The sequence below is a fragment of the Leiobunum rupestre genome, chromosome 1, assembly GCF_980474605.1.
Source record: "Leiobunum rupestre chromosome 1, qqLeiRupe1.1.hap1, whole genome shotgun sequence".
NCBI classification, from domain to species: domain Eukaryota; kingdom Metazoa; phylum Arthropoda; class Arachnida; order Opiliones; family Sclerosomatidae; genus Leiobunum; species Leiobunum rupestre.
In genome coordinates, this window is record NC_143384.1 from 4,802,372 (window position 1) to 4,822,708 (window position 20,337).

General features: G+C 35.5%; 1 protein-coding gene across 2 annotated transcripts; it reads right to left on the bottom strand.

Moving 5' to 3' along the window:
* Positions 1-451: 451 nt before the first annotated feature.
* LOC149960447 (uncharacterized) lies at positions 452-20,298 on the bottom strand. 2 transcript variants are annotated; one of them, XM_090164429.1, is made up of 6 exons: positions 20,215-20,298; positions 18,956-18,988; positions 11,762-11,851; positions 10,241-10,551; positions 3,640-3,829; positions 452-1,221 (listed from the first exon to the last, which is right to left on the bottom strand). In XM_090164429.1, exons 3-6 carry the CDS (start codon positions 11,829-11,831, stop codon positions 950-952), a joined length of 843 nt encoding a protein of 280 aa, XP_090020555.1. In that variant the 5' UTR covers positions 11,832-11,851; positions 18,956-18,988; positions 20,215-20,298; the 3' UTR covers positions 452-949. The 2 variants fall into 2 exon arrangements, with proteins under 2 accessions (XP_090020555.1, XP_090020562.1); XM_090164436.1 differs by lacking the exon at positions 18,956-18,988 and having other exon boundaries at positions 20,215-20,294.
* Positions 20,299-20,337: the final 39 nt, after the last annotated feature.

The following is a 20,337-nucleotide window of genomic DNA, read 5'->3' on the forward strand; positions in this document are numbered from 1 at the left end:
ACCGTTAACCTTAACAATTTCTTATGGAAGGGAAAACTCAACACAGAAGGAGTGAGTAGTTACGAGTTTTCACCCAATGCAACAAGCTGGGATCGAACCCGGCTCCTCTTGTTGCGAGGCGGAAGTGCCAACCACTCTTCCACCCCACCTCATGTATAGTGCCAACCTCAAAAATGAAAAGAGTTCCTGGTCTTTTAGTGTTTCGTAAATTCTCACCACGTTCACACTATCGCTTGAAAAAAGGTTTCATGACGAGTTCCTCCAAATTCCATTTATAAAAACTGGCATTCAAACCGACTTTAACTGGTTTTTAAAGTCTGGTGTGACCGTGGCTTCACAGTCTGGGAGCCTTACCCAGCTTATCTCTTTAAATGTTTCCAAATTAAAATGCCCTTAAAACAGAATTACCTCATAACGTGAAGAATATTTACTTTAATTGAAAAGCCTTTTACAATTTAAAATTCTGTTACAATTGCAAAACATTATCCGTCGCCCGACTCTTTTCCGATTTTTTTTAAATATTGATTTAAATGTTTCATAGCGTTAAAAACATATTTTCGAGTCTGACCTTTTCGGCACTGGTTTCAGATTCTATCATGGAATTTATACAACACTTTATAGTAAAAACCACTTGGTTTTGGCTTTTAGGTGACGCATTAAAATATAACATTAAAAAAATGAAAATATTAAAAAATTAAAATTAAAAGTTTTAATTTAAAAAATGAAATATTTGTATATTTTAATTTTACTAAGTACTGAATTCGACAGAAAATTAATTAATCTTCGTTAAATTTATTTATTAATAAACATATTTAATGGAGTTGAATCGTAATAGGATATCTAATTTACCAAATTAAATCAAATTTCTTAAAATCAAATAACCCTGCTTAAAACTTAATTTAGAAACTTCTGCAATTATTTCAACTTAGCTTTAAAATCAGATTTTACACTAGAGAGCACTGTATAAATACATATCGAAATTAAATTTACCGCAGCATTTCAACTTTTCTCCTTTGTATTTACGAATCTTGAATTTCCGACCGCAATTTTCGCAATTGCTTTCTTCCATTCCATAATCGTACAAATCGGAAGTTTTGTGGACTACGTAGCCAACTCCCAAAGAACCAATGATTCCTCCGCCAACAGAGCCAGCAAGGCTTCCGACAATTGTGCCAATGCCGGGTATTATGGCCGATCCAATGGTAGCTCCTAGAGCGCCACCTACATTTCCAGGAGAAAAGCAAAACTGTTTTAAAAAAATGTAGTACACAGGGAGCCGAGTTTCAAATTTAAATTGACACAGTTTGCTCAGATTAAATTTCCCTAACTTTTCCAGGTTTTCCCTGAAAAACTCTTAAGATTTTATCTGAATTATTTGCGTCAAAATGTTTTATTTTTTTACCTATATTTTAGTAAAATAAATTCTATTTTCTACCGAAATTAAATTCCCTCGCCATTTCCCTGATTTTTTTGACATTTTTAGAATTCCCTGACTTTTCCAGGGTAGCAACCCTGTTATAGAAACTATAGGTTTTTTTTAATATAGGACAATAATAATATAAAAAGGTATGAGCCTAAAAAAGCGCGGATTTTATCCGATATCAACGAGCGCCCGATGTTTAAGCTGACGACGTAAATATAAAATATTTAGAATTTAAGGGCGGAATATAAGTTAAAAATAAGAGTCCCGCGGTCGGATAAAATGAGTAAATGATTAATAACGATAGAAAGACCCTAGGTGGCACTGCGACGCTTTTCTCCAAACGTGAAATTAGAAAAGATAGATAATTTTTGTGGTGAATCATGCTGTTTCGGAAAAATATTGCAAAATTATAGTACTTTATAGGAGATTTTATGGAAATACATACAAATCTATACACTTACAAGGAGACGATCTGAGGTGTAACGGACCGATTTAGTTCCAACTCGGGGGTTTGGTAGACCTTTATGTAACTTGAAAAACCCTAAAGGGAAATGTCTCCATAGGTAACCGATTTGCCATGGCAACCAAAAGTGTTTTTTCAACAAAAAACGGAAATGTTTCCATTCAATATAACATGGGAATCTGACCAATCTAAAAATTTTAAGCGATTTCGATTTTTTTCGTTATTTTTTATTTATATTTTCTGTTTTTAACATTTTCAAAAATTATTTTTTTTTTTAAAAATTGGTCAGATTCCCATGTTATTTTCTTATTTTCAATGGGACAATTTCCATTTTGTGTTCTCAAAAACATTTTTGGCTGCCATGGCAAAACGGTTGCCCATTGAATAAATTCCCTTTAGGGTTTTTCAAGTAACATGAAGGTCTACGAAACCCCCTAGTTTGAACAAAATCGGTGTGTTACACCTCGGGTGGTCTCCTTGTTAGTTTTGCCTCTACGGCAGCCGCATCGTCAAAAGGTGGTGTCGATGGATTAATTCATAGTTCCACCAAACTATTATGATTAATATCTCAAATATCAATACAAGTTTCCAGAAACCAATTGTTAGAAATATATAAAGTTTATTCCGTACTCAGTTCTAATTCAAGAGCTGTCTTGTGTATAGCATCCTACTTCTTATTCGTTACATCAAAAGTGACACAATTACCCACAAGTGTGACAATTCCAGTAATTTCGTATGCTAAATTTTTAATGAAGGTTCGACTCGTGATCGACCACATAAAAGACTATTTATTTTTGCCTTTCTGGATCTTTTTTTAGTCTATAGTATTTTATCGTAGGTAGATGGCGATAGCATCTCCACAGATCGACGAAAATTCAAAAAATACACTTACTTTGACCCATGCTACTTACCCGAGGTGATAATCACCGATTTTGTTGAAACTAACAATTGTAAGTGGGTGTGTAGAACTTATGGTAATACCAAATTTCACAAAGGTAAAAGTTGAAATGGGCATTAGTTTTGCTACGGCAACCGGAAATGTTTTTGACTACACAGTATGTATATTTTTCCATGGAAAATAACATGGGAATCTGCGTACTTCTAAGGGCCCCCTGTAAAAAAATAATGATAGAAATTCTAATTAAAATTGTTAATTTTGATCAAATTCAAACAACTTCATTCCATTGTATTAATTTCGATAAAATTCATTTATTATCGTCGATTCGGCGATTAGTTGGCAAATACAACTTTTTTATCTCCATTTTTGCCGATTCTGATCAATTTTTACATATTTTGATCAAATTGACCAAAATGCATCAAAATATCATAAAATTAATTTAATTTGTCAATTTTGATCTAGTTTTTTGTTTTCAAATTTTTCAAAGTGCTTAGATTCTCATGTTTTTTTCAATGGGAAAATATACATACTTTGTTGTCAAAATCATTTTCGGTTGCCATGGCGAAACTAATGTCTATTGCAACTTTTACCTTGGTGAAATGTCATGTTAACATAAGGTCTACATACCCACCTAGTTTCAACCAAATCGGTGATTATCACCTCGTATAATTTGGTTTTAGCTTCCTTCCCTCCCCAAGGCATACTTTCCCTTCTCCCCGCCCAACTTGTATTTGGCTCGTAACATTCATTAAGAAATAGGTTCGATTGACACACTTTTGGTTACATGGATTGGGCATCGTTATAGGTAGCATCTAACAATTGTGATGACTGAAATACAAAGAATGTCCATAGTACCTCCCATTGCGCCAGTCCACCCTCCGGCAGATTGGGCAACTGCCTCGACGGAATTACGGGTGGTTCCTTGTTGGACATCGTCGTTAACAGATTTCCCAATAAAAACGCATTCGACGGCCAAAACCACGGGTAAGGCCACTTGGTTTATTTGATTAATCACTTGTGCCGTCTTGGCCGTACCTTGGACCACCTACACAATAATAAAAACACTTTTACGAATCGGTAATTAGGAGGGCGCAGGTATAGAAAGGATTTTTACTATTGTAGTTCAGAGGTGTACTGTGTTTAGTTGTGTACAATATCATTTTAAAGGTCACTACTGTTTTCTTTCAGTATATTTATGTGTAAAACATTTCGAAGGTTGAGATAGGGAATTTCAAGGTTGGGACAGGCATTTATTAAAGATCGAACATTTGAGCACCAGCCACTGCTGGATTTTCGTCCACTAAGCGTGACGATTTGCATTTATTATAGTAAACCATCTACTTAGCAGACGGAATTGTAGCAGTTTATGAGCTCCTCAAGTTGGATGTCCCGTGGCTCTTTGTAAATTGAAAATGATAATATAAATTTGAAAACTTACAGCTCAGGTGCTTAATTGTTCGAAGCCAAAGTCAGGAAAGGAAACTTGAAACATTTTGGAAATATAATATTTGTGTCAAGTGAGTTGTGAGACCAATATGTCAGGTTTGAATGAGCTCCCCAGTAGCAATTGTCGCCTGCCCGACGGGGCCGATTTTCGGTTGGGCCGACTGTCTGACGGCGACTATTTCTTGGCCAACATACAGTCGGGAAACTACTCTTTTGACTGGTAGTATGTCCGCCGGAATTACAGTCGGAGAAACTATTCTTACCGCAAAGAAATTCATTTCCGACTAACAATGGGTAGGTATTACGACTCAATATGGCAATGATTTGAAAAGTCGGTAAATTGTATTTTTACCGTCTACAAAGAGACCTTTAATGCAACGGTCGGCCGACTGTCGGTAAACAGGCCCGAAACAAGTATATCACCGACATTTATTTGAACAATCGGTAAATTGTAATTTTTACCGTCCACAAACTTTGGACTCTTAACCAACTGTATTTCGGCGCCTATGTGCTACTGTGGCTGCTTCTGAGTTCAAATTGCGTTTTCAAAAAATGCCCATTTGGGCACCAATTTTGAAACTTTAAGGCCCTTCCTTAGCCACAAAGTACCGATTTCTGCCACTAGATGGGGACACAGTCGATTATACAGACTAAAGAATCGTACTAAAGAATAGTACGGGACAGATAAATAATGGGCGGATACCCGCCATATGATTGATTGACATGTTAAGCCGATTACATCCCCCTTGCCAATTGATATATCCCTAGATGACAAAGGACGATAGCGAAAATACATGTAGGATGGATTTTAGTAAAGATTAGAAACAGCGTCCTTTGACACTGAAAGAACAAGGGGAGTCCTCTCCGGCGATAATACAATATAGAAGGTCATACGGAATTTCCAAGAAGAGAGCATTTTGAGGTTTGTTTAGAGAGCGAAGAAGGGATTAAAATACAAATAAAATATACAAAAATACATTCTTTACTGTTTACAATATTTAGGTTACAAATTTTAGATTTTTTTTAAGTTTACATATAATTTAATTTTAGATTGACATTTAATTTTAGATTGACATTTAATTTTAGACTTACATTTAATTTTAGACTTACATTTAATTTTAGACATACATTTAATTTTAGACATACATTTAATTTTAGACATACATTTAATTTTAGACTTACATTTAATTTTAGACTTACATTTAATTTTAATCTTACATTTAATTTTAGACATACATTTAATTTTAGACTTACATTTAATTTTAGACTTACATTTAATTTTAGACTTACATTTAATTTTAGACTTACATTTAATTTTAATCTTACATTTAATTTTAGACATACATTTAATTTTAGACTTACATTTAATTTTAGACTTACATTTAATTTTAGACTTACATTTAATTTTAGACTTACATTTAATTTTAGACTTACATTTAATTTTAGACTTATATTTAATTTTAGACTTATATTTAATTTTAGACTTATATTTAATTTTAGACTTACATTTAATTTAAGACATACATTTAATTTTAGACTTACATTTAATTTTAGACTTACATTTAATTTTAGATTTACATTTAATTTTAGATTTACATTTAATTTTACATTGGTTTGAAACGAGCAGGAAATTATTCATAACATATCTTGGTCATCTTAATTCACAATGAGCTACTCAATAGCGAGAAAATATCAGTACCAGATATACGAGATACACACTCGACCTAAAATAAACAATTTTATTTCACTTTTTCTTCTTCGAGACGCAGCCAGCAGACTAGACGTCTGCTGGCTTCCTTTTTCTCGACTTTAATTTCCCCTGTTCTTGGGCGATTTTAATGTATGGAGGATCTCGACACTTTTTATGTAAAGGCACTTGAGGATCCATTATTTCCGGTAACATGCAATCCATATAAAATGCCCTCAGTTTTGGCAACATAGTTTGGGTCCACAATCGTTCGTCTTTCTCTATTTCTTCGACGAATAACTCAGTGTCTTCGTCAACATACAAAACAAAGAAGCATTTGTTTTTCCCAGTAATATTCAATTGACCTTGAGCCTGGAAGTAGTACAGGTGGTTTCTTTTCAACTTTAATTTCTCGTTAACCAATTCCAAGCAAAAGCTCCTGTTTTTTTGGGCATGATCTTCGAGTTTTCGCCCTTTGGTGGCATTTCTAGCTGAAGGCACCGTTTTTATTTCTACAATCGCGTCGTTGTTCGTGAAAACCGCGTCGGGGCTAGCACCCAAGAACCCGTTTTGTAAATCCACATATAGGCCGCTCATTCGAGTTAGTACTTCGTTTTCATTCATTTTGAATTCTTTTTTATATTTTTCCTCGAACTTCAGAAGTGCTAACGATTCATTTTTCCCCCATACTCGGTATTAGGGTTGCTAAACCCTTGAGGGTAAAGCAATTGCTTTACCAAAGTATGGCAAGAGGTTTTTGGCAATCGTTTTATTACCTTTCCAAAATTAGACGCTGTAAGTCTATTTTTCTTGTTGTTGTCGTAAACCTGGTTCCCATGCTGACCACGGGACATTATTTCAATGTTGTCCCTCTGCTCCTCGGACACTTGCAAGCTTTGTAAAAGACTGCTTCCTGAATCTCTAAGGTGACCAAGCTCTTCTTCGGTCAAAGGGGGCTGTTCCGCTAGAGGCCCGTAGTCCGTGTCTATTGGTAATGGTTCGGTTCGTTTTCTGGAATATTTTTGACCCGATTTCGAAAACAATCGCTTTGAGGCTAGAAATCTTGGTCTTTCTCCATGTGCCGCTTGAAATACAGCCCGGGACTTCTCCCCGCGAATTTTTTGTATGGAGATCTATGGAAACTTTCGTCCCCTTTTTGGTACGAAAGTCCTGAAATCAGGCATCGCCTGTTGTAACCACCATTCTGTGAATAATTTATTCTTTTTCCAGCGGTGTACTTCGCGACTTTACTCATGAACATTTCAGCACGGTTACTCGTTTCGTTCATGTACAGGCGGTCGGCTTTCAACTTTATCCTGTCAAGTAACACCATTACTTGAGCGTAAAGTCCCGATTGCTTCAGTTTATTAACTAAATTTTGGCCTTTAGCTTTGGTTTCTTCCGTAAGAGGCTTTTCTCCAGTCCGAAATTTGCAAAAGTAAACTCTGCAATTATCGTGAACTCCAAAGACGTGCAAAGGTCCATTAGCTAAGTCTCTTCGTAGATCGTCAGCTGTTCCTTTGTTTTTTGACACGTACGTAATAGCGCTTCTGGCCGCCATGGTCAGTCGGGGAATTAGAGGTCTAAGAGTTTTTCGAGCGTCGCAAGGGTATTTGGTATCAGTCGCAATTTTGTGCAGGTGACCCGTGTAGTTTTTCACGCAGTGGTTGGCGCATTCCAATTTGGTGACCTTTGCTCCGTACGTGACTTCTTTCTTGATTTTGCTATACACGCTCGAGTCGCCATCGGCTATGGAACGGGTGTAACGCAATCCGTGCATTTCTGCACTGCGATTGAAGCATTTGACAATGATATCAGCCTCCATCGCCGACGTTGAAGCAGTCCAATTTTTTAAGCAGACATGATCCTTATCTGGTTCCGCACCCAGTGCGCATTTGTAACAGTATTTGTTACGAGTGTCTTGGTCTAATATCTTCTTAGTTCTATGACCAATAACCACCAACGTCCCAGATTTTGCATTGTAGTTATGGCCGTAAGAACGTTTGCTGTAGCCACCGTCGCAAATGACAGTTACGCACTTCATTATTTTCAATCGCCAAGCGTCTCTCTTACTCTCCAGCTCGTTTCATTTCTAAAATCAACTGGTCTCTCCAAATACCCTCTAGCGATTTCTCGATCTTATTATATTTATTCCAATTTATGGTTGGGATGTTCATCGTGGATAGAATACCAGAAAGTAAGGTATGTCCTGCTCCAGCTGTAACGGTGCCCCAGACTGCATTTGCATTTACTCCGGGCTTCGAATTTCCAGAATACCGTTTTACAGAACGTCCACACGACGATCATTTGAAAATGAAACTACTCCGAAGACCTTCTTTTAGCTCGTCCACCCATTCCAATATACCCATTGTGCAAACACCACTCAATAACAAACTTAATCTCTACGATCCGATAGCCTTCCAGTGTTGACTTTTCAATAATTACTTGGCCATCTTTTGGTTTATCAGTAAAAGCAGACCTACAACCACCACAAATAGAAAAATAGTGGTTATAATAATTATTTGGGCTTAGGAGAGGTTTTTAAAGTCCAGTACATGTATGTGAGAAATATGATTATGGTAAAATAAAATAAAACTTCGTTAAATTTGAACATTTAATATTTTTATAAAAATAAAAAGATGATATTTACAATTAAAGCCTAACCGGTTTCGTGGTTCTTATTTCCTGGTAATATGGAGCTAAGCATCTAGACGTTTATTATAAATATCATCTTTTGATATTTATAGAAAAAATTAAATTTGCAAATTTAACGAAGTTTTATTTTCTTATAATCATATAATTATTATTATAACGTACCAACTAGATACCCCCCCCCCCCGCCAAAAAAATGTATTAAAATAAATAACTTCTACCAACCAGATTTACTTTAGGTATTGATAATAGACAGTTTCAGTAAACCAATTTCTTGGCGGTTACGAGAACGTAAGAAACAATAGTGTTACCTGAATTCCAATTGTCCTAAATCAAACTGGGTTCGTTTGGGAGTCAAATCCAAATTTGGCGCCGAAGTGGACGGCACACACAGATCGTATTCGGGATTCTCCAAATTTGACGCAATGGTCTGCTCCGCGTTGTTCAAAACGGAATAAGAGTGAACTACCGGCGAAAACACGGGCTTCTCAGAGTTATTATAAAGAGCGATAGTAGATTCATCTTCTGCAGATTGAGGGTCAACCTCTGTGTCATCAGATCGATTCGGTACGCAATGAGATTCAACTACTGTATTCTCAACATATTTTTTCTTTAGATCTCTAAGTCTACACGCTTTCGCACGTGTCGTTCTACACCGGATACGAGAACGAGCAATTCTCCTATTACCCATAGATCTAAATACTTGAGAAATTAAAAATTTCAAAAAAATTACAAATAATTTTTGAAATACGCTTTTGTACCGAAAGAGAAAACTAGCCAAATATGTTTCTATGCAGAAAACACCGGACAGAGTGAGGTTGATATTGTCCCCCCTATAATTGAATACTGACGTTCTTGTCGATTTCCCGCTGAGAAGATTATGCCTATTGTTAGTCCCCCCGAGCTGTCAAATTCCTTAGGGGGTCAAATAGCTTGCCCTTCTGCGTGAAAAACTCCGCTCTTCGACGTTTTTGGAACCCTATGTCCCTCTAGCGGTACTAGCTCGAAGCTCTTTGCAATGTTTATTCAATGGAGACCTCGCTTGTCTTGACTCGGAACAGTTAGACGCGAAAACTAATTAACCAAAAATTTTGCGCGATACTTGTAAAAATAGCGCACTTTGCACCGCATATGCTAACGTATTTCTTTTAAGGATGAATTCAAAATAAATGACAGTTTCAAGCGTTTTAGAATAGGGTAAGATCGACCAAAAATTTAACTTTTGACTTTTAACTTAAATATCTTTAAAACTAATTATAATAACGGAAAACGAAATATGCTAGCATCTGGTCAATATTGTTCTTAGTCAGCCAAGACCTTTTACCACCGTTTCAGATGGACGCTTTTCTCTTGTAGTTGTTCCGAGTGTTAGCAAGTCGAGGGAAAAATTAATCAACTTTAAATTAAAATAACAAGTAAACCTTAAGCCCCAGAGAAACAAATGTAGCATATACCTATAGAGTGAACATTTGTTTCTAATATATTTGAAAACTATTTCGCTAAACTATATGAACAAAACGTTATAACGATTTTGGAAAAGCGTGAAATCAGGTTTTTGCTAAGGAAGGGCCTTAAGAAAAAGTCGTGAAGGGAAACTTAAAACACTTGAAATATAATATTTATCTCAAATGGATTGGATAAAATGAACAATATTGTTATCCAATTGCTTACTTGAGTAGAACCATTCGGCATCCATACGTGCGGATCCTTTCGGAGACCCGCGATTTTTGGGTTAATGTTGATATGTTCGTACGGAACCTTCACTCCGTGCGGTTTATCGAAACGAACAATCCAATGTTTGGTTCCCTTATCAAGCACTCTGACCACACTGGATCCTGTCTCCGATGCGCTGTACTTAATAACATATTTGCATCCTTCTACAACATTGAAGATTTTGACTCCTTTAATTAATCCATTCACTGCTTTAAATGTTCTACCGCTAGTCCACGAAGAGTTATCCGGAGAAGCTAACTTCGAGTTAGCTGAAATTGGAGTAAAAGGTCACACCGTTATTGGAATCATAATTCATCATTACTATAACACTATCTGGTCAAGAACCTCAAAGGTCACACCGTTATTGAAATCATAATTTATCATTCATATAACAATATCTGGTCAAGAACCTCAAAGGTCACCCCAATATTGGAATCATAATTCATCTTTCATATAACACTATCTGGTCAAGAACCTCAAAGGTCACACCGTTATTGGAATCATAATTCATCTTTCATATAACACTATCTGGTCAAGAACCTCAAAGGTCACACCGTTATTGGAATCATAATTCATCTTTCATATAACACTATCTGGTCAAGAACCTCAAAGGTCACACCGTTATTGGAATCATAATTCATCTTTCATATAACACTATCTGGTCAAGAACCTCAGAGGTCACACCGTTATTGGAATCATAATTCATCTTTCATATAACACTATCTGGTTCAGAACTTCAAAGGTCACACCGTTAGGGGAATTATAATTCATTCATATAACACTGCCATGTCAAGAAACTCAAAGGTGAAACCGTTATTGGAATCATAATTCATCATTCATATAACACTTTCTGGTCAAGAACCTCAAAGGTCACACCAATATTGGAATCCTTATTGAGTATTCATATAACACCATGTTTTCAAGAACCCCAATCAAAATTTAGCATTTATACAAGGTGTTTTTTTGGTCGCACCAGTGATTTTTATGAAACTACTTAAGGTAGAAATTAAAAAAAATTATGACTAAGTAAATACACCGACATTGATTGGTGAAATCTCATCGTTTTCGGAAAATATTTTCACGCTTTTAGAAAAATTAGTTTTTCACCACTAACATTGTGCTAGATCAATTTGGTCACTTGAGAATTGGTAAAGCATCATCTGAAACTACGAAAACCTTTGGTTCGACGGAAAATGACCTACTTTTCACTTGAAAAATTGACTAGTTGGGCAATTTAATTACCCATCAATATTTAAAATTTCTACTTTATGTAGTTTTTGTAAAAAAATACTTGTCAGAACCAAATAAAACACCCTGTATAATACTATATTTTCAATAATCTCTGGGAATGGGGATTACCAAAATGAATGATAAAACATATTTCGTGGAGTCACACGATAGATGTTGCCAATCAGGACGATAACACCTACCTAAAAAGAGGGTATGTTTACGGAGTACGGACAACATTTATTTACTAACCTTCACCCGTCTGTAAATCTGGGAAAGCGATTTTCTTCAAATGACCGTATAACTGTTGAAAAACGTCCATGGTAAACGTGGCAGAGAAATCTGAAGATAAATATATTTCAAATGCAAAATGGAAAATTATGAGACCACTATTGAGGCAAACGAGTATGGGTCCGCGTTGGGACAAATCCTGGTTTTAATTTAAATTCATTTTTCCAAAATAGTTTTATGCAACTATAGAAAGAGGGCGGGTAATTGTAATGGTCAACAAGTGAGAAATGACTGAAACTTGACCTTCGTTGCTAGGGTTCTACTCCATTTACGTCTACATGTTTAGTCTGCCTTAATTAAACCCTAAATTTGAGTACGAAATTACTAAAATTCTGAGCGTGGAATCAACATAATTCTTTTTGAAAATATTCATTTTCAATTATATTTTAAAAGCAGTCTTTGGTTTACGCCATTTATTAAAGCATGGTTTAAACCATGGCCAGCTTTGATCTCTCGCGCTATAGAGGCCAACCCATCCGTTGAAGTTTCTATGTTAACCTACGAGCAAAAATATCAGTATGGTTTGAGTACCCTAGCGGAATATTATTTTTTTAGAGTAGTTTTGGCATTGAAGTATGAGTGCAGCGCCACGCTCGTTATAGGCTTGTTCACGGAATTTCGGCGAATGGGTTGGCCGCTATAGCGCGAGATCACAGTTGGCCGTGTTTAAACCAACCAACCTTATTATTTGTCTAGACCAAAAACACATTTCAAGTGGAAAAGACCAAATGTACTCTTTGATGTTAGTAGTTTATACGAGCCTTAAAGCACCACCTGTATTATGAAAAGGACCCTATTATTAGAGATGGCCATTAATCTATCCGATTCTTCGAAAAACTCGACTTTACTGGTGCCATCTATTTATGGTAAGAATGCATTCATTCGACCTTAATTTGTTTCCATGTAATCATTTTGTGAATCAAGTTATTGGTGTAGTTAAAGGGCCTTAGAATGAAGAGAAATACGTTACAATTTCACAGTTTTAACAAATAAAACGATAAATAGATAACTGAATACTAAATGAAACTAAATTCTCAATTTTGTATTTTTTCTACCATCAGAACGTATTTGATCATTTAATGAAACAGAAAAATTCGGATTAATCGACGAATAATTACGGAACTTATTTTAACGTAAGACATTTTAACATCCGCCATTTTGCAAAAGTAGGAAATTTCAAATTCATCGGCGAATAATTTCGGCGGTTATAGCATGGACTCTTAAATTTAGAGTCCATGGTTATATAGCATTATGAGATATTGATATCCGCCTTTTATTCGGTCAGATACAGGGTTGCCACAAAATGTTCAGATTCAAATTCCCTGACTATTCCCTGTTTTTCCTGAGCATTTTAAGAGATTTTACCTGACTTATTAAGGCCAAAATTTTTCCTTTATATTTTACTTTTTTCAGAAGTTAATAAATTTAGATGGACTTATATTTCAGTAAAAAGGTTATTGCAATGTTGAAAAAATTAGCCAAACAATCAAGTAAATAAATGATAATCGTGGAATTTGTCATAGATCTAGAGTTAAATTACCTTCAAAAAGTGCCAAGATAAAATTGAATTCCCTGACTTTTCCCTGAATTTTTACCAATTCTTAAAATTCCCAGACATTTCCCTGTTTTCCCTGACGTGTGGCAACCCTGGATAATGTAATGTAGAAAATTTAACATAAATCGGCGAATCATTTCGGAAGTTATCGCATCGTAAGATATATTTAATTTCATATTCCGCCCTATTTCAAAACGGCGTCGGATTTCTATGAGTATCTATAGTACTAATTCATTCCGGCAGATTATGTAACGTAGAAAATCTCAGATTAATGGCATACCAAATACCGAACTTATCGCACCATGATTTATATATTTATACCCGCCATTTTATAAAACGTCGCCGTATTTTTATCGAAATCTAAAAGGCGGTTTATATCGTTCAGATAAGGTAATGTAGAAATTTTCAGATTTATCGGCGAAAATATATGGCAGTTATCACAGCATAAGTTTTACAATGAAATATTTTGTATTATACTTAAAATGACGCCGTATTTATTCAATTTAGCTCGTGTTCACCCAAAATAGTTTTTATTCACTCTAATTAGTGCAAAGTAATCCAAAAATGTAAAATTTACTTTTTTCATTAAAAAACTAAATATTTTTTTATGTTTTGCATAGAATTAGAATTAGCAAAAGTAAATAGGGGGAGAAAGTCTGGCACTTGGGTCCAACCGCACGACGTCTTATTTGAGGGGTAAAACTTTTGGGCTTCGGAAATGACTTCCCCCTCGCCTCTTTACAGGGACAAAAAGGTATCGGTTGTACTCCGCCACGATGAAAAATAGTTATCTATAAAATACGTGAATATTAAACTTTTGCTTTCGATAATTTGGTTAATTTAGTTCCTAAATAAAGTAGATATATGATAGAAACTAAAATGCGACATTTTAATAATAATAACATGACCTTTGAAAAGAAATAAATCGTAACTAGAATAACGCTCACTTAAATCGTGGAGAGCGTGACGCCATCTAAGAGCAGAGATCGGGACTAATTGGTATATCTACGATGTTAAGGCCTAACAATTTGCAAGTTTAACTGAAATAATAGCTATAGCTACGAGCTTTTGTTGTTTATTTTACAATTGATATAGTAATTATTGATTAAAATCAACCATTATCGAAGGAAATAATGGTCAGCATTGGACAGAGAGACTATTGGAAATCGCGAGGCGGTAACATGGTTGCCAGGGAATAAAATTCCAAATTTTCATCTTGTGTGCGAACCGGAATACCACAAATGCACTACTTCGCGCGTAATGTGCTATCCTTATTGGTTAGAAATATAACGTGATCACTAGTTCTTTAAAAAGGGTGTCAAGCATGGTGGAAGGTAAAATCTGAAGGCAGTCATAGTCTTTCTCCCTCTATTTACTTTTGGAATTAGTCATTTTCCCATGTTATTTTACGTAGAATTTTTTCATATTAAGTTGTCAGAAACATTTTTAGTTGCCATGGCAAAACGGAAGCCTAGCGTAAGTTTTCGTTTTAGCTTTTTACATGCTAAATCTATGTCTAACAATCCCCCAAGTTTGAACAAAATTGGTGAGAACCACCTTGGGTCGTCTCATCGTTAGGCCGTAGACGTAAGGAGAGAGTAGGCTTGTGCATGCCCTAAAAAGTGCTTTGTCATAGGCATAGAAATAGAAATGAGACTAGAACCAATGCGCTATCCGGTGATCTCAAGGAAAACGGGCAAGCTAGAAGGCTGCCATGAGAGTGGAATCGCTACTAATACACGCAGGAGTGCGCCATATATTAAAACCAATTGAAGCTTTAAATTTTTTTTAATAGATGGCGTGCTCAAAAAATACTGGCGATTCCACTCTCATGGCCTTATAACTCGTACATCTCAGTACAATCTATTCGTGCTAAGGCTGTGCGAATAGTCGGTTTTGGGAACCATCGGTCGGATCGAATTTCGAAAATGACCGAATAATTGGACCAAATTTCGTGACGTTCAAAAATTCAGACCAAATTAATTTTTTATCATATTATTCTATCAAATACCAAATTTTAGTTTGAAAAAAGTTTTTAGTGTATTAAAGTATTTAAAGGGAGCAGTATTACCGTTGCGTATGATTTAGTAGGTTTTACCAAGCTTAGAAAATACGTCGCTTCTGCCTTTCGCTAATATCGCTAATGAGTAAAACGATTAAAATACAGCTTCAGAAAATAAGACACTTCTCGATTTTTTTCCCACAAACAACCTCACGTCAGTAGCAGCTTACCTAATACTCTAGTATCTACCCACTACCTAGTAGTAGCTGCCGTTTGACCTTTCTTTAGTTAAATTATCTTAAGAGTTCCAACTAGTCTAGATCACCAATCCCAAAATGGTTTCTTCCACTCTATAGTGTATAAATCTACTTCATAGTTATCTTGTGCCCATATAATTCATTCCTGTATACAAAAGTCAAGATAACTTGCAAATTTAAATATTGTTTGCTTCGTCACTCGTGACCTTCGGTTGCATGGCTCTAGGTTTTTTGTTTACTAACTTAGTGCCCTCTGGTGGTAAAACTTTTATGCAAATACCAAATCTATAACTATAAGCATGCGTAACGGTATATTCCCATTCGATCGAAATCCCATTCGACCGAATTCAATATGTTTCCGAAATATAGCCCAAAAGGCGGATTCGGTTCATTGGGACCTTTTGTTTTGTTTTTTACTTCTGCCCCGAAATATAGCAGGGTACGCAAAAAACGTTATACCTAAACAAAATTGCTACAGGTGTACTAACGGTAAGGTTAGGTTAGGTTAGGTTAGGTTAGTCTCTCACTTCCCTAGGGTGGCGCGCTTTTATAAATATATTTATGATTTGAACTTTTTATTTATATCAAGAATACAATAATAACTAGATTTATTTACCGTTTTGTTTAAGCGAAACAAATAATCATTCTTAATGTACAAAAAACCCCCTTTGTGAGCTATTTTCTCCATTTTAGCTAACTGGCTCCAATAAGACTATCAACACTTATTTATATAAGAAGTAAACCTTTTTAAAAAACGTCTCATAAAAACGAAATTTGATGTAGGCCTACTATAAAAAATAATATAAACGTGCAAAATTGGGCTGTAAACCGCACAATTGGGGTATTTTCGATCGATTGGGACTCAATGTTAAATCGTTTTCGAACGAATGGGATTTCGGTCGAATGGGATCAAAGCATATGTAACATAATTACTTATGAGTATGCCACTGTACCTTTATTCCATTCGAAAAAATCATCACTAACGGTTTGTTTCACCACGAACCAGTAAAAAAGTGGACTACCTTAGATTTTAACCTTTTTATTCATCCTAGTAATTTTGGGAGTTACACTATTGGCTACTAACATATGTAGCTAATGGGAAACCTCTAAATTGCGAAGGGATTTTAGTCAGCTCAATGTCTCTTTATTGAAATTTATAAACTTACTCGGTTTGTGCAGACTGAAGTTAAAAAATGAAAAGTTTAGTAAAATAAAAGGTTGGGGAAAATGACCAATACGGTTCGGTTCGAAAATGGAACAAGTCGTCGAAGTGGGATATTCCACCAGCGTTATAAAAACCCATACCAAGCCTAGAAAAGTTAGGTCTAGGCTTAAAAGAATCTGAAAAGAATCCAAACTTGTAGATGCCCCAGAAAAGCTCAACCTGAATTTAAGCTATTTTTGCCAATAAACCAGCTTTTTAATTAGACAATGCAAATTTATTTTGGAATCTGAGTCTCCGAAAACTTCATTAATTTGCATAATAATTGCATTAACAGCACCTGACAGTATATTGTAGTTCATTTTAGCTCCTAAGCCTTGGTTGTTCTCACCGGTTTGTTTACTAAAATAATGGCCGTCGGTTTATCAGACCAAAGATAATCTAGACTACATGTACGTACCCTAGATTGGAAATGCGGCGAGTTTCCTACGGGCTCCCGTCTAACCACGCGGTTCCCTAGTTGCGGGGGGGCAAAGTAATAGCGAGGGGGTAAAAAGTCTGAAAAATTCAGTTCGGTTCAGTTTTAAATCTCGTAAAAATCGGGACTGGAGGACGAGGCCCGAGGTTTGGACCAAGTTTGATTTGAAGCGTAAATTTTCTTTATTTTACTAATTGGAATTTTATTTTACCAAGGTGTCAACTAAATACGGGAAAATCTTGTCAATTCAAGAGTTGTAATAACTATCACAAATCATCTTTAATTATAAGTTGGGTTAAATTGAAATTGTAGCGAAGTTTATTAATAACGTTGGTGCCTTCAATTGTAAATATGGACAACTAAGCCTAATGTAATGCTTCATTTGTCATCATTTTTTATTGGATTTGCCTTAATTAGAGATCGGCGTTTGAATAAGAAATTATCCAATTATTTATTTTTATTCATAACCGCAAATTATCCAAAAAATATACGAAAAAATCGATTATTTTTGTATGTTAAATCGTTGTTTATTTCTATAAAATGTTCATAAAAACAGTTAACCAAACGTTTTATGGTTCATCGAAATTTTGCCGGTTAATTTATTCGTTCCGCCGACCTCTAGCCTTAATTTTTTTTAAGCAAAGCTGTTTAAAAAGAATAAAAATATAGAAAAACATTTGAAATTATGCATTTAAAACTTATTTATACAAAAGGTAAATTAGGAGATTCAATCTCTTCATTGGGCAAATATATTAATTTTGAAGCATTTTTTAAAGTTTACCCCTGAGATTATATTTAAAACAAACAATTTATGACTACATCGATGATAATTAAAATTGTAGTACTACCCATTCGGCTTTTTAGATTTGGGTAGTTTATTTTGACAATAAGCGTGATCCCTTTTTAGCCCGAGGCCCGAACGAGGACCATATATTGAAGCAGACGAACCCGCTGAAACTTTTCAGACTAAACTTCCACCCCCACCTCTCCCACTAGGGAATCGCATGAGACAACGCATTTCGCGTACGTTTCTACCCCCTGATCAGACGTAGAGCTAATTGTGCGACGGCATAATCAGCATTTGAGATTCGATGACATCAAATATGACGTCAAATATTACGTAGGGTACGGATGACGCAATATCTGTGAAACAAACCGTTAGTGAAGAAATAGAACTAGTGGCATACTTATGAGTAATTATGTTACATAAGCTAGAAGTCTTAAAGTTTGTCCTTTTATTTATTTGTATGTCATGTTCCTAAAAACTCGAGAACGGTTTAACTCAATGTTCAGGGCCTGATTTACAACTAAACCCGCCTAATACCAAATACCTGACATGGTTATTAATCTAATTCAATTTTATTTTTATTTTACTCGACTTGGACTTTTGACTCTTTGCTTCCCTTATCTATTTATCCGGCTGGTCTCGGCTTTTAAATTTTTTTTCGACTTATACCCCTTTGCTTCCCTTATCAAATTTCCGGATGGTTCCGAACTTCCGACTTGCACCTCTTTACTTCCCTTATCTATTTTTCGGATCTATTTTTTTAATTGTCGCGTGGTAATGGGGCACATACGTTTTTACTTAGTCGACTGTCCGATTGGCTGTTACACGAAAGAACGCCGTATATTTACAGAAAGTCAATACGAATTTACCAAGAACTATAACAATTATTATATTTTGCACTTTCAATCACTCACATATTTCGTGTATCCGACTTTACTTCAAGTTGACTGAAATATAAAGTTATACATCTTTACAAAATCTGGATAAATTTACGACATTGTCCGTCCATGCGTAAATTTGCATTTTTATTTAGAGATTTTCTCTGGAAATACGACATATTTCGAGATTTTGGTACGTTTTGGATGAGGTAGGACTAATGACGAATTAGATTTAACGGCAAGATATTACTAAATTTTTAAAAACTGTGCATACCGAAAATGTGTTTTTTTTATGGCGAATTCAATTCGCTAGATACTAGGTAGGATTTCACTAGATACGATGTCCGTAGGTGGTTTTAATATATGCACGGTATGCACCCAGGAGGCGGGGAAACTCCTGAGTGTGGGATCGATTAATCTTTCAGTCGCTCTCCCTTGTTTAATTCGCACCACAAGCGACTATACTAGGTACTGTCGTCTAGGTAGCGTTATAGATGGCACAGCTAAATGGTACCTTTTCCAAAATGTTACTATTTACATTTAGTTCCTTGTTTTTATTTTGATGTTCAGTAAATGCATTTATTATACTTTAGTATATATAGTACAGTTTAACCATTTGGTGTAGCCATTTAGTTCCCACCACCAGTCCTGCGGTATCCATTATATTTACGGAGGTGAATCGACGATGTCAGTAGACGGCCGTGGTCGGAGTTAAGGGAAATACATACAGTCTTGAAATTTTTAATCAAATTTAAAAAATACTTGCGGCGGGTTTTTTGAATATTTTTTTAACTCCCCATGGTCTAATTAGACAGAATGAAGTTCCCCCCGTTGGCGTGGCCGTTACACATATCTCGCCCTGATTAATCAGTTATTGTGTTTGTGCTGGTGTCTAAGGCCTCGGGTCGACTCCGATGTGTGTGTATCGCAAAAAAAAAAGACAGAATGAAGTATTTTTTTTGGGGGGGGGGGGGTTAGGTTTTTATTTTTGCCTTCGGTTTGTCCAAATTTCACTGGGGTTTGTGTTGTTGTGCGTTCTACTGGTTCTCTTCAACTCAATTTTTCTTATATTAAATTTAGTAATATCTTGCCGTTAAATCTATTCCGCCATCAGTCCTACCTCATCCAACACCTACAAAGATCTTGAAATATGTCGGTATTTTCCGTGGTAAAAATTGCTGGCAAGTAACAATTTTACATTTATCCTATCTTTCTAAATAATAAACTGCCGTTAAAACTTTTTGCATTACTGTAATCCTAGACCAATAACAAACCAAAAAAAAAAACAAAAGTACCTGTTGTTAAAAAATCCCAAGTAAACTAATAGGTGTTTAATAACTACTCAACTTTTACGAAATGTGTCGCCAATCCGTTCCTCGAAACTCAAGAAAAGCAACTTACCAGAGTCCATTCGGCAA